Here is a 16,095-nt window from a genome sequence, read left to right on the forward strand (position 1 = left end):
TGTCAAATTGTGAAATAAGCGGAGACAAGGATCGAACCAATACTTTATATATTCGTATCTAGTCGAGATTATCTGGCGAATTTAATTGTTAAGATGCTAATAGTACATAGATGTAGCTAATTTTATTGCCCTTTCATCAGAAAAATTTGAATCGAGTATATGGCCGATTTGCAACCCGTTGTGGAGTGTCGTTTCAAACCGAGCCTTGTCGTACACTATCGCAGTGTTTGTACGTGTGCGTGACTCTGCGAGTGTGTGCGCGCGCTGTTGGTGGCGGCGCCAAGCGGCCGTTGTCGTCACTAAAAAATCGACGTCAAACATGTCAGGCGGGCGGGCGGCGCGGCGCGCGCCCCGCTAGCGCCGCTCATATGGGCGCCCAGCACGCCAAGGAGCGCCCCGCGCCGGCGCCTCGCCCCCCCCGAGCGCGCGCGCGACACCCTCCACACCCCCGCTCTGGCCCTGGATCGAACATATTCACCGAGCACAGCGGTGAGAAATCGCACATATACACACATACACATATACAACTACCCTTCCGCTATTTTCTCCCCTGCCCCACCCGGCCGGCTTCCGAACGGCGCGGGTGCTACGCCCTGTATTCGCACCGCGAAGCTTCGTTACCCCCCGCTTAGCGACGCATCGGATCCGCCCACTCCCCCACCCACCCATTCTCTCCCTTCTCTCCCCCCTCCCCTGTATCCTTGGTTGAGCCCCCACGACGAATGCGAGGGTATGGTCGATAAGTGAAAGCCATTCTTTCTAGTTTTATCTAGTTTTGACGTTTTACCGGCAGGGGGTATTTTTTACGAAAAAATATGGCGCTCGTTTCTCTAGGGATGTTTGGTCTGCGATCGAACAGCTTGTCGATAATAGCGAATCGTCCTTCCGAATGAGTTTATTATCATTTCAATGGGAAATTAATTCCTTTGTTCCTGCTATAAATATTCTTTTTTTTTTCAATTACAACAACATATGTTTAACATAAGACAGTTGTTGCACCTGTTTGTAAAGTGTGCATTGAAATTGAATATGACCAGTTATAAAAATCTTGTATATATTTTTTTAACACCTTTGCAAACAATATCAATCATCAAAACTATCTCCACCTTGAATACTGTATCCTTGAGTGATTTAATCCTTGCTCACAATATTATTTTTTAGGTACTTCCCCATTATTTTGAAACATTTCTTTTATACGAGACTAGTGGTGCTGAAATGAAAACGACGAAAAAAATCTTCATTTGTTTTATTTTTTTACATTTATACATATTTGAATCGAAAAAAAAATTATATTATTTAATAACCAACCAATCACAAACATCTTTCACCAATTCAGCCAATTAGAAACCCCGTTTCAGTTTTATATATAAAATGTATTTATATACAAGTTATGTATATAGGAGTACCTAGAAAGTACCCAAGATAATGTAAAAGGTACAAGGAAAAATACAGCTGAATGAAATGTGTGGAATGAGATGGATCAGAGCTGCTCAAAACAGAGACAAATGAAAGCGTGTCGTAAGCTTCATCCAGCAGTAAATGGCAAATGATTTTATATTGAAAACAAAGCCTTACCTATTTCAACCATTGAATATTACAGAGACTAAAATGCAGTGTTGAGGAAGTACTCTACTGTCGTTATTCTTTCTCTATGCAAACAAACTTTAATAATTCATCCTTTAATCAATCCTCCATTTTGTTAAGATTCTGGACTATTCCAGTCAATGTGATTGCACAATTTGATCAACTTCAATTCTTTCAACTGACAGAATTAACTTTTGACTAACTCTTCTAAGAAACAAACAGTACACGCCTGTTGCCGAACCAATTTCCATATCCCATGTTGGCAATTGAAGCTTCATATCACGTTTTATTGCACACAGCATCCTTGTTGCCAAGATTCCTGCAAGAATGCCACAGTATTTGTTTCACTTTGCTAATGATTCAGGCAGTGTTCCTACATTCTTCCAATTGAAACTGCCATTTTTTAATTAAATAAAAAATTGCCTCCAAATAGTTGATTTTTTATTTTATAATGCTTAATCTTTTTTCATCTGGTAGAGAAATGCAAATTTTTTCATGCCACACACCAGTAATATACAATCACTGAAGCCACACAAGCAAGAGATTTAAAAACAGTTTTAATAAATGTTTTTTTAGTTCAAGTAAATAATACACATCATTTATTTGGCTTTTAAGTAAACACCATGTTATAGAAGAATTTTCAAACATTGATCCATCCCCAATTTCTCGATCACCTCAAAAGGTGTTCACACTTAATTTCTAAAACATTCTCCAGTACTTAAAAACCCCTTTTCGAATATATTACACTCTTTAGTTATAGATCAACATTAATTGTTATTTTCGCAACTATCGTCGTGCTTTAATTCTTTTAAGTTTTCTATTATCGTCTAATTTAATTGATTTTCAAAAGATAAATCATATACCATATAATTTGTCATTTGCCATATGGGTAGTAGGGTAGACATTTTATTTATTTTATTTTATATACGACCGCAAGGACCATTGAACAATAATAATATAGAACATACATAATAATAATACATTGAACAATAAGTAGTACATATGTAGAACAATAAAACAAAAAAACACTATTAATGTAAGAAAAGAAAAGAAAAAATATGATTTTTAAACTAATTGAATAAAAAAATTAATTAATTAAAAAAATTAAATAAAATTCATTTAGCATTTGTATAAATTAGAAAAATGATGATGCAAAAATTTTCATATTTTTGACATATTTCCCAAAACTCAAAACACGACGCCCCGCATAAAACTTACCCCCCCCCCCACCCACTTTATATAAAAAAAAAATGTATTGCACTTACAATATTTTTATGTCATAACCATTATAATTGTCAAGGAATTATGATTAATTTTTTTTTTGAATGTACAATTCTTGTGTACAAGAAAAAGATAGAAACAAGATTAAAAAAAATGCTTGATATTCTTGCGTCACAGGCTGGTTTGTTTTTTTCTGAAACATGTAAAATTAACAAATAAAACAATACAAAAATTCCAGTATAACATTCTAGCTCTTTTTAATTGCAAAAATTATGTTCACCTGAAAATTTTACTAATATAGTTTTTATTGGAAAGTACATTTCTTTTAAAGTAGAAAATGAAATAAAGTATAGTATTGTATTTTACAGTTATTTAAAAATAATAGCACAAAGCTATTTTTTATTCAAAAAAGAGTAACAAAATATTTAAATGTTACTTTAAAATCAATATTTTGTATGTAGGTGTTACATGTTTTTTTGGGAAAAAATTGATGAAACAAGGAAAAATGGAAATAAAAACTATCGAAAATTAAAAAATATATATTTATCTAAATTAGCCTAAAATAGTTCTTTGGTAAGTAAATGAAGAGTTCAACTATATTCAACTATTAATATTATTAATATGCCAAGAATATTTCTCCGATGAAGTAATTTTTGTAAAAAAATTTGGTTCTTTAACACCGTAGTTATGACTATTATGATTAAAATGAAGAGGGGACAACAAATTCTTCCGTGCACCAATGGACAGCCATAATGTGACAAGTTAAACGACAGAACGAACCAAAACACGTAATAAAAACGAAACTTTCCCGGCCAAAACAAGACGTATGGTCACCCCACATATGGGGTACAATCTGTTCAACAAAATCGTCAACTGATTCTAAACTATTTTCACTGTTTCCAATTCTTTCGCTATATCATGTAAATCCTTTTTGTTAACACATTTAAAATATATATCGTCTTCCTGTTGATTGACTTCCTAACTATATAGTAATACAATTTTATTGTTTATTTAACTATTGATTTTTTCTGAATTTATAAATAAGAATTTCAGTGCTCCTCCTGCAGTTAGCAGTGTCAAATATTCGCTACTCAAAGATTAATGGGTTTCAATATTGCCATTGATAACTATTTTTAACAGTGCCAAAATGCTACCAAATGACGTAGCATTTAAAATTATCTTTCATATTTTTGAATACATTTAAATGAATGGTTACATAGTCCAATTACGAAAATTTCAATTTTTTAACGCTATAAACTTATTATAATATAGAAATTCACAGTTAAAATCGTTTTTGATGAGATAAGTTCATATATATCTAGTAAGTATATCTCTATCGAAGCACTTACAAAAGATTACAAAATATGATAAGGTGGCTCATAAGAAAAGAGTTTATGTACTAAAATTGGACACTATTCAAAAAATATATTTAATTAGACATTTATTTCATTGATTTGCATAATTTGATCTGTCGAAGTAAAAATTAAACAATATTGGTGAGAGCACACATCCTTGAAAAACTGTCTTCAGTATTCTCATGCTCTTTTGAGTCACGTTCGATGCGTATTATGGCAGTCTCATTCTAATAGAGATTAACAATTGCCCGGATATCTCTTTTATCTAGTACTATCTCCAATGTCTTGTCAAATGTCTTCTCGTAGTGTATGAAACAGGCATACACGTCAATGTTCATACCTAGACACTGTTGGATTCTTTCTGGTCGCTTTCCTCTTGAGGGTCGTGACTTTCCCGTCTTCTAACTTCCATAATGTGGCCCGTCATAGTCCTCAAGCCCTCTTAACACCCCGCAGCTTTCAGTGACTCGACTAGTGGTAGCCCCGACCTAGTCACTCCATCTTGTTGGAGATAGTCACTCTACCTCTAAAGCATTTATTCTCTGCTTTTCCTGAGCTCGTACCGTCCATGTTTCCACTCCGTATATAAATACGGGGTGTCTACAAAGCTCGAACTGGACGCATCTTCGTAGACACGGTCTTTCCAAATTTTAATCAGTTTCAACATTGAGCTCTTTGCCATGCTGATCAGTCTCCCACACTTCTGTCATTCGATAGCGTTGATCCAAGATAAATAAACTCGTTTACAACTTCAAGATCAGATAGAGCATCCGTCCTCACGAGTTGACCATACCGATCCACCATTATAATCTCTGTTTTCAGTCTGTTCATCTCGATTGTTCTGTCTTCGTGTTGCAGACGACAGAGTAAATCCGGCATTTCCTCTTCGGAGTTGGCTATAAGAGTAGTATCATCGGCGTATCTGAGATTGGATATGCTTTTACCCCCATTGTTACCCTCTCTCCCAGGCATTAAGAGCCTTTCTCATGATGTATTCCCATTAATATTAAACAGCATGGGAGACAAAATATATCCTTGACGCACACTCTTATGGACTTTAAGTTTTGAAGTGTTTGTTTACCCTTACTGACATAGAATTGTCCCAATATAAGCCTTTTACCAGATTTACGAGGTGTCGGAACACCCATTTCTATAACTGCTCTATTGATGAACTTTATATGAAAATGTGATAACTGATCGTTCTATATGTTTTGCAATATACATGTATTGATCAATCGCATTGGATATATTTTCAGAGGCTCTCTTGCAAAGCAGACCTTTGCCGCACATTCCGGATGTGGCCGACGGCGAGAATTTACTAACCGGAACAGGAACGTTGCCTGGAGCTGTTACGGCTTCGTCATGTGTCACCACTTCTTTGCCGTTTGACTCGGCGAACCGATGGACGTCTAAAGAGAACCTTCTGACGCACCACGAAGATGACGATCCCCAGTTGTTCGTCGCGTTGTATGACTTCCAAGCCGGAGGTGATAATCAACTGAGCTTGAAGAAAGGTAATTTGTTATATATATATAATATATTTATATTAACTTTTTGTGTATACAATAGTTTAAATTTTTTTTTTTTGCTTCAGGTGAACAAGTTAGAATATTAAGTTATAATAAAAGCGGAGAATGGTGCGAGGCTCATTCGGCGTCCGGTCAAATGGGATGGGTTCCGTCGAACTATGTGACACCGGTTAATTCGTTGGAGAAACACTCTTGGTACCATGGACCCATATCGAGAAATGCAGCTGAATATTTGCTTAGCTCCGGAATTAACGGAAGTTTTTTGGTATGTTTTTGTTTATATGAGCATCATCATTGATCAATCAAATTATTTTTTTAATTTAGCTTAGATTTTTTTGGGTACATAGATCAGGCTATAGACTTTTGTACGTACATATGTAACTAGTTTCTAGATAAATGTGTTCGAAAGCAAAGCAATACAAAAAAAAACTAAATATATATATATATATATATATATATATATATATATATATATATATATATATATATATATATATATATATAAATATGTGTGTTTTAAAACTTTATTGATTGATATTGTTACATAGTGGTGGGTTTGGGATTCAAATCAATGGCCAAAGTCACTTCACAGCACTTCCTTCTTACTCGGGAGGTCCCCATGGAATAGTCGCTCGTTAGTTTCATCTGACGTTTGAATCTCTTTTTACTGGATAAGTTGCAGAGCTTGGCCTTTGCGGTCGGTCAGGCTAATCCAGCGTGTTCGCTATTGGACACACACGGGTTCAGTGATACTAATCCGGCATGCCTATTATTTGCGCATGCACTCGACCAGGTCTGTAGGGATGGACATGCACAGGTCCGGTGAGACTAATCCGTTGTGTTTATTATTTTGACACGTAGTCCAGACTCGTCTTTAATCGCCTATTTTTGGTCAGGTTCAAACTTCTCAAATGTAATCACATTTTTCCATTATTTTTATGGTGCATCAAGGATTAATTTTGTTTCTTGTCTGTCAAAGTCTTAATCATTAGTTATTTATCAGCTTTTCCATTTTAAATTTTATTTTTGTCTTGTAGATCAATAAAGTGAAGAACTGTCTGAATTCCGAATCGAGTTCAGAATAATTTTTTTATTTAGGTAGCTTATGAAAATAAATAAATACCAAACGATTGTTCATTTCACAGAATATATAAGATACGAGCCTACCACTTGTACTCGACCTTCAAAATTTCGTTTTTTTAAACTTTTGACACAATTGATATTGGTAGTCTTCGATCAAATTACTAATCAATATCCAGAGGGTTTAATACAGAGATGTGCACTTTAGAAACTTATCTTAAATTATATTTCTTTTTTCAGTTTTGTTTGTCTGTTCATCTTATTAATACTGGCGATGGAAATCTTTGATATATTTTCGAATTCTTATCGATTGCACTCTCGTTCTAGGTTAGAGAATCGGAATCTAGTCCCGGTCAGAGGAGCATTTCTCTCCGTTATGAGGGTCGCGTGTATCACTATAGAATCAACGAAGATTCAGAAGGAAAATGCTTTGTAACAGCCGAAAGCAAGTTTGGCACTTTGGCCGAACTTGTTCATCACCATTCAATGCTGGGCGACGGACTTATTACACAACTTCTCTACCCAGCTCCTAAACATAACAAACCAACGGTGTTCCCACTCAGTCCTGAACCGGACGAATGGGAAATAGACAGAACCGACATTGTCATGCGACACAAACTTGGAGGGGGTCAGTATGGAGACGTTTACGAAGCAGTATGGAAACGATACAACATGACGGTAATAATAACGTTCACGCAATTCCAGTTTATCATAAAAATGCATCGCATTAATTGTCTTTGACTGTTTAGGTCGCTGTGAAAACGCTCAAAGAGGATACAATGGCTTTGAAAGATTTCCTCGAAGAGGCTTCTATAATGAAAGAAATGAAACATCCCAATCTCGTCCAACTGTTGGGAGTCTGCACTCGGGAACCACCTTTCTATATCATAACCGAGTTTATGAGCAAAGGCAACCTCCTGGACTATTTGCGAAACGGTAACAAGGAGCAAATAACAGCTGTTGTTCTGATGTATATGGCGACGCAGATCGCCAGCGGCATGAGCTACCTAGAAAGCCGCAGTTTCATCCACCGGTACAAAACCTTCCTATAAGACTGACTTATTTGGCCCACTAGTGAACCCTTTATTCATAATAGCGTTTCATATTTCAGGGACTTGGCTGCGAGAAACTGCCTCGTTGGCGAGAATCATCTGGTGAAAGTAGCCGATTTTGGTTTGGCGCGTTTGATGCGCGATGACACATACACTGCCCACGCCGGAGCCAAGTTCCCCATCAAATGGACTGCGCCTGAAGGTCTCGCGTACAACAAATTCTCTACCAAGTCTGACGTGTGGGCGTTCGGTATACTTTTGTGGGAAATCGCTACGTACGGAATGTCGCCGTATCCTGGCGTTGATTTGACTGATGTCTATCATATGTTAGAAAAGGTAAATCTTTCGAATCCTTTTGAATCTGTGAAACACGGCAGCGATTTATTATGTATTGGCGGCGAGCGTTTGCGATTCTTAGCATGTTCTTTTATTATTTTTGTTTACGTATTTGTATTTGTTTCATTTCAATTTTCATATATATTGATAGTGTCATATCATAAATTAATATTTTTATATGTTTACCACCACACAGAAGCATGAAGTGTCAACATTCGTCATCCTTAGGTTTATTTTCAATATGAAACATGCAGTGAATTTAAGAAACACAAAAGCAAATTGTTCCTTTATATTAAGCATCATAATAATTTGTTGTTTTATGAAAAATATCTACCGTGGTCACATGAATATGATCGTATGAGCAACGTTTTTGGATGATCCACTTAAGTTGACGCTTGTGTTTCTTTGCATATGAAAATGTGACGATAACTCGTTGTTTTCCCGACCAAAATCCGCCAAGCTTAAATCACTGTTTCAATTTAGTGACTAATTTGTTGTATGACAATTCTAGTTTTGCGTAATTTAAAATAATGGCATTTTTATATCAGCGTGTTTTCAGATGTATGTACAGCGATTGATTTTTCATCATAAGTAAACCACAAATAATCTTTTCAGTTAAGGAAGTTTTCATTTTTTGAACATATTTGTAACATATGAAATGAAAATATTATGAAAAATACGTTCTAATATACGGAGTTTGTATTTCAGGTTGTTACGGCACGTTTTATCGATATTTATAAGTTCACTTATTGTCGATAATATTGCGTGTCAAGCGGCATGTTTGGTTTAAGTGAAAGGCTATTTTATTGTTAATTTTAGGGTTATAGAATGGAGTGTCCACCGGGATGTCCACCTCCCGTGTATGAGCTGATGAGAGGATGTTGGCAATGGAGTGCCCAAGATAGGCCAACGTTTCAAGAGATCCATCATTCCCTCGAACACATGTTCCAAGATAATTCCATCACCGAAGGTTTATATTTTGAACTGTTGATATGTTTTAGTTGTTTTTGTATTTTTTTCTTATTTTTATCTTTACGTTATGTAGAAGTGGAGAAGACTTTGCAAGAGGAAAACATAGACGATATCGGTGTGAGAACCAGCAGTGGCACCCCCCAACTTTCCCTAAGGAGACAACAATCGTCTCAAGATTCGATTCCCAACCAAATGGTCACATTCTCCTCGTCTAGCCAGCGGGCATCTATGAAAAATTCATCAAACACTTCCAGCAACGCCCCTCCGCTTGTGGTTCAAATGCGACGATCGACAAATCGACGGGGAAAACATCCACCAGCACCTCCCAAAAGGACCAGGTATTATATTTAAAAAAAAATACTATTGTATTAATCATATTATAAATGAGAAAATAAATTTGAATGATTTTGCATATTGAATTTTCAGTCTTTTATCTTCATGCAGTTTATTCAGAGAATCACAATACACCCCAGATGATTCTCATATTTCTCCATCCGTTGTCGAAGACGACTTGAATGGTTGGTTTTCATTTAGTAAAAATTATAACATAAAATAATCTATAAAATAAATATATATATATATATATATATATATATATATATATATATATATATATATATATATATATATATATATATATATATATATATATATATATATATATATATATATATATATATATATATATATATATATATATATATATATATATATATATATATATATATATATATATATATATATATATATATATATATATATATATATTATTTCGCGTGCTTGTAGGTGTTGTACGAGATATTAAGTCGAATAACATTGGTGGAAAAGCTCCATCGTCAGATGGATCTTTGCAAGAGCACACGCCTGATACTGACGATTCCCAAATAGATGACATATCTAATCCCCTTTCAACGCACGCATTCTCGGCACCTGCAAAATGTGCTCCAGTCATGGGAAATCGTGGACTTCAACATCGCGGCAAAAAAGCACGAACTTATCCTCCTAAAGAACATGATCAAAAAGTGATTTATTATTATTATTATATTTGTTTTAACTCAAATACACCCATATGAATTTAATTTACATGTGTATATTATTTCAATTTTCAGACTGTACAAGTGGCTGCTTTAGAAGTTCAGAATGTAAAGAGAGCTATAAACAGATATGGTACTTTGCCGAAGGGTGCACGTATAGGAGCTTTTTTGGAGTCGTTACGACAAGGAAGTCTTTCCCCGGGTCCAAAATGTCAGGAAGATTTGCCCAACGAAGACGATGGCATAAATCAAGTGTCTTCGCCTCATCCTTCTTTGCGGAATACTTCTCATATGATACGTAGCAACTCATCTGGGGGTGTCACTGCACCCCCCATTCCCATTCCGGCGTCTCCCCCTGCTCGGGCCCGTAGACCCATGGCAGGTGTACGCACTTTTTATCCCAATGATTCTTTGAGAAGCGGAAGTCCGAGTAAAGCTAATCCTTCTTTGGCTGATTTGGAATTTCCACCTCCACCGACAGATTTGCCTCCTCCTCCCGACGATTTGAACTGTTCTTTGTTGACTTCCTTTCAACGGCAAGACGAGCCGTCATTATCTTCATTTAAAAAGAAATCTCGCCAACCCAGAGAAGTTTCAAATGAGTCTTTTAAATCTACAAATTCGTCAAAATCTAAGAATAAAGTCGGCTCATCTAATTTCGAACCGAAAAATTCACTTTCAATTGCAAATACTGGCGATGGCTGTTTTAATATCAATACCGCTGATGAAACAGAGGATGATAATAAATGTGAAAATTCTTCTTTTAAAAACAATATGAAGGAAATGTTGGAGTTGAAGTTAGTCGTAGAAATTAAAGAAAGAGCTGACAAGAAGGGCTTGAAACAGCCGAAAGAATCTCCTCCTAATAACGGCGTTGATGTTCATTCTTCCATCGGTGATCCTGTCGCCAGGCTTGTATCAGAATTGTCAGAGAGCTTAAACATGGTACCCCTTAAGCCAAATGAACCCGCAGAGGCAGCAAATTTAACATCCTTGGGGGATGCTAAGCTAAGTTTGAGAAAAACTGGTATTGGTGGCACGACGACTAATAATGAAACCAAAAAAAACACATTCAAACAATTGTCGAAAACTGATTCTACACCAAAAAATAATATTAATTCTAGGAAAATAGACACAAATACTTCTACGACTATTATCGATTTCAAATCGAGACTTCGAAAAGTCGAAACTTCATCATCTAATGGCACATCCAAAAAGACAGATTGCAATTTCCCATTAGAGGAGGGTCAGGCTTCAAAAGACGCCGACGCAAGAGACAACACCGAAAGTTCCGATCAGAAGAAATGCGAATCGAGTAGTAACACTGACACATCAAAGGGCGAGGACGAAGATGACAAACGTCGTAGCACCGGTAGTATAAGTAGCTTAAAAAAATTGTGGGAACCAAAAGAATCCATGACTGATGTTACCGCTTCGCAACTTAGCCCAAAACTATCGCTAAAAAACAACAAACAGTCCGTCATCGAGGAGAAGAACGACGAGAATTCGAAATCAGCGCAGGCGGACAATTCCGTTGACGACTCCTCCGTCTCCAACATCATGACGCGAAGCCTTAACGCCAGCAACAAATCTGCCGAGAGAAGAGTCTGGCCGCTGGGTGTCGACGACAAACCTATCGTTCCCGTCAAACCTGTGGTCAAGCCGATGAAACCAATCCTTGGCGGAAAAGGTCCTGGAGCCATCTATGCTACCCCGATAGCACCAGTCGTCAATCCACCGAAAGCGCCGACCAAACTTCAAAGCGACGAACCCAAAGGCGCTCGCGAGAACATCATCGAAATATCTCAAACTCTCGAGTCCAGCATCGGCAGCTTGAAGGGTAACAATGCCATCAGCTCTTCGTCGTGGTTGCAACTGTCCGACAAGGTGGATATGTTCCACGCAGCCTGCATCGGATACAGCGCCGACATTGCTCCTCCACATCAACGTTTCCAATTCCGAGAGGTCACCGCTAAGCTGGAAAGCCAGACTAGAGCTTTGAGATCGGCGGGGGCTCGCAGTAGTAGAAGTGCCGCTGAGACTGGAAGCGATGCGCCCCGACTTCTCGCTGATGTCGCCGCCACCGTTCGTGATGCTATCAGTGCCCTTAATCGATAAATATCATTTTTGCATATGAGTATAATTAGTTCGTACATGAATTAACTATGCATTTACAGAGTCGTTTTCTTTTCGTCTCAATTCGAATTCAATTCCATTTATTAATATGATTGCATGTCTTTCAAAAAATAACTAACATATTAGGTACGATGATTTCGTCAAGCAATATATACTATACATATATTATATTAGTGGCCTACCAGTTTATTGTGTTTTATTTGTAAACTTTGACTGGCCTAAACATTGTACGACCAAATGAATGTTGATCCGACAGCATGGGATTTTACTGTATCATCTGTTTTCAAAATTTAGGTATTATTATTTTTGAATAGAGTTTTAATGTTTTTTATTTATTTAGTGTAAGGCCGTCGTCATATGGCGGCGTTGATGGCTAAGGCAGGCCAGCTCCGAGAACTGTCATTTTTGAAAAGATATTGTAAATTAGACTTGTCGCTACGAAAGCTGATGAAATCGGACCTGATTGTGATTTTTCGTCACACATTCTTCGTCTCGATCAGCTGTCTGACTTGCTGTATGCTTTCCAACTGGGATCAGGCCTGGTATTAGATATGAACCGTCACTAATGCGGCGGCTTCTGTGAGATTAAAGCAATTCCGATGAAATTTTAATGTACTTTGTACTTGTTCTTTCTTAGGGACAATAATATATGTATTTTTCTTCAAGTATTTTAATAACTATTAAATTGGGCAATATGTATTGAAAAAAAGCCTCTTAAACGATTTCATCATTGTATCAAAACTTTTTAATGTGTATTTTACATTGTATGTAAAATATTTTTTAACAATAATAATTATACATTATATGTGACTGATATTTTTGTCGATATTTATGAATATTTTCCTTTCTTCTTACTATGTATTACATTATTATATATATATATATATATATATATATATATATATATATATATATATATATATATATATATATAAAATATAATTCACCGGGTGTATTATATTTTATAGCACACGAGTTTAGATTTGTATCATACTGTAGATTCGTAAGTCAATCAATTCGCATCCTCGTCATTTGTAGCGTCTGCACTATCTATTTCGAAACTAAGCTGACTTATTAGCGGTGACTTAGCATCGTTGGATCGTTTCATTTTTCATATTTATTCATATCGGTTATCGATACTTAAACATGTATAGAAGAGATTATTTAAAACGCTCTGCATTGTAACATACCACCGCTTATCTTTTGCATGACGTTAACGGACATTATTATATTAGTCATGGGTCACGTACGTATTTACATAATTTTAATATATACATATATATATATATATATATATATATATATATATATATATATATATATATATAAATTTAATTTATTGAAAAGTACAGACTGTGCTATATTATATTATATGAAATACACGTGTATGTGTGTAATTATATACACTTGTGGAGATTTTAAAACCGGTCACGTATTTTAATACTAATTGTGATACCTGTAGTTCTAAAAGCGTTTTTTTTTTTTAATCATAATTCGAACTGCTTGTGTTCGTATTTGTAATATTTCGCATGCAATACTTTGTTTTTTAATCCGCACAGATGTATGTCGTTTTTGCAGAGACGCTGTGCCATCACGATTTTATAAAGGTCGTTTAGTGTGTTTGTTTGATTGTTTTCGTGTAAATGTTGTGTTATAATTGTGTCGATGATGATGACGGCGATATAAAACCAAAACTGAGAGGTGATCCAACCTGATTTCATTTTTTTTTATTATTTTTATTAGATGATAGGTTTTTTATTATTTTTATTAAGTGTGTTTTTTGTTTCGTTTTTATTTTCATTTTATGTTCAGCCAAAAAAAAAAAATATAGACATAAATATATATATATATACATTTGAAATAAAAAAAAGGAGAATTTTACTTGTATAGTTTCATGTAAGTGACTGAAATTTTACACCAACGCATTTCTTGCATGGTATTTGAAGATATTATTATTAATTTAATACTCCCAATTATTTAGTGTAGGTTTAGCGATTTTTAGCTATATATTTTCAAATTCAAATTTTTCCTATACGCGTGACTTTATTAATTTATAATGTATTACAATTATATGAAAAAAAAAATGTATTATTATGATTTTATATGTATAATTGGTATGTTCAGTTACATTTTCTTTATATATATCGATATCGATTTTCCTGTATGAATTGATGTTACACTTGTCTGTATATTATAGAAACGTCAAAAATTTTATGCGTTTATAAATGGGATCATTTATACATTATATCTATACTTACACAATAAATGTTTATTTTGATTTAATTCTACTATAGTTTATATATACATAATACTTAAGTAACTTTAATATAAACTATCATTTAATAACTTTTTGCCAATGAAGTAAATAAGTTACAATTATATTATACGATGAGTTGTCTTTAAATTAAAAAAAAAAATTAAAACTTATAGAAAGGTAATAATGTGAATGAAAATAATCAATGAAGATTATTTTTATATTAATTTAAGAATTTTAAGATTTTTTACATATTCGCATACTTGTGTTTTACATATACAATATATTTATTATATAATATCAGTAACATGCCACTTATGGAAAGGAAGCCTACTACATTCCCAAAAACATGCGATTTGCTCATTTTCTTTTATTCGTATTACTTTTTAATATACCATCATTTTTCAAGTATCATATTAATTAAGTTTTTGTATACAAACAGTTTGTACGTGTGTGTGATATTAAATTCCATATTTTGTATTTCGGTCGATGCTCCTTTCGCCGCTCCGGAATATTCCCGATTTGGAATATAAATCTTTCATTCCATGTGCGCTACGAGGCGCTGTTTTTATTCTGAGGATTTGTGAAAGGTTTCCGGTCATATGATGAATAGAGAGAGAGAGAGAGAGAGACACGCGTACATATTTTTACATTATACATACGTACATATAGTGCTTGATGTTCCCCCAAAATTTATATGGCTCCTACGTGGATTATCTTATATGTAAACGCATACACTTAATGCTCCTAGTTGAGGTGATACTGATTTATGCTAGTCTTCTTTATCATACGTGTGAGTGGTTTGTTAATGCGTGTGCGTGCTATGGTGGATGTTTGCCGTTGACGGCACGTTGCATATTTATTTTTCATGCGAATCATTCGTTTTCCACAAATATTTAATGTACAGATTTTACCTCTTCGTCGATGATGCAATTTTAGAATGTCTCGCCGTGCCGTTTCTTCGCTCTCCCATCCGTCTCGGTCGATGTGTACGTCCACGCGTGCGCACACGCTGAAATTGAGTGAAAGGGTGGTGCGTAATGCAGTGATAGTTTTTAGTATGGTAGTAACAAACTATAATGAAAATGTATAATTTCTTAGTTTTGAATATGTGATGAATATAATAATAAAGGGTTTTCAAACTCAAAATTTTGCTTTTGAATTGAACTTGCAACCTTCAAAATTACTTTATATATATATTGTATATCAATGGAATGATCGTCAGTAATATTCAGCAAGCAAGCTTAGTCGATTTTCACCTCCGGCTTGGAAGTCATACAACACGTCGAACGTCCAAAGGGATGGCATGATGAAGCCGTAACGGCTGCCAGTAATGTTCCTGTTCCAGTTAGTAAATTCTCACCGTTGGGCCTTTAAAGATCTGCTTTGCAAGAGAACCTCTGAAAATATATCCATTGCGATTGATCAATGCATATATGTACATACATATATTGCAGCACATATGGAACAATCCGTTATCACATTTGCATATAAAGTTATACAGACGGGTAAAAACGTTAACATGTAGAATTTGACATGATA

At 35.2% G+C, this 16,095-nt stretch overlaps 1 protein-coding gene across 1 annotated transcript; it reads left to right on the plus strand.

Annotated features, from left to right (window-relative positions):
* The first annotated feature begins 216 nt into the window (after window positions 1-216).
* Abl (tyrosine-protein kinase Abl) lies at window positions 217-13,114 on the plus strand. Its single transcript, XM_077446479.1, has 11 exons — window positions 217-489; window positions 5,417-5,674; window positions 5,755-5,954; window positions 7,097-7,447; window positions 7,519-7,802; window positions 7,881-8,157; window positions 8,977-9,127; window positions 9,203-9,467; window positions 9,556-9,647; window positions 9,916-10,151; window positions 10,239-13,114. The coding sequence occupies exons 1-11, from the start codon at window positions 369-371 to the stop codon at window positions 12,279-12,281; spliced, it is 4,278 nt and encodes a 1,425-aa protein (XP_077302605.1). The 5' UTR covers window positions 217-368; the 3' UTR covers window positions 12,282-13,114.
* Window positions 13,115-16,095: the final 2,981 nt, after the last annotated feature.

Source organism: Arctopsyche grandis, chromosome 2, assembly GCF_051622035.1.
Source record: "Arctopsyche grandis isolate Sample6627 chromosome 2, ASM5162203v2, whole genome shotgun sequence".
In the NCBI taxonomy this organism is placed as follows: Eukaryota; Metazoa; Arthropoda; class Insecta; order Trichoptera; family Hydropsychidae; genus Arctopsyche; species Arctopsyche grandis.

Excerpts from the sequence above, each read along its gene's own strand:
- Abl (XM_077446479.1), top strand. The coding sequence starts at position 369 with ATGGGCGCCCAGCACGCCAAGGAGCGCCCCGCGCCGGCGCCTCGCCCC. Across the intron at positions 5,675-5,754 it reads TCAACTGAGCTTGAAGAAAG|GTGAACAAGTTAGAATATTA; the intron begins GTAATTTGTTAT and ends TTTTTGCTTCAG. Across the intron at positions 9,128-9,202 it reads AGATAATTCCATCACCGAAG|AAGTGGAGAAGACTTTGCAA; the intron begins GTTTATATTTTG and ends TACGTTATGTAG.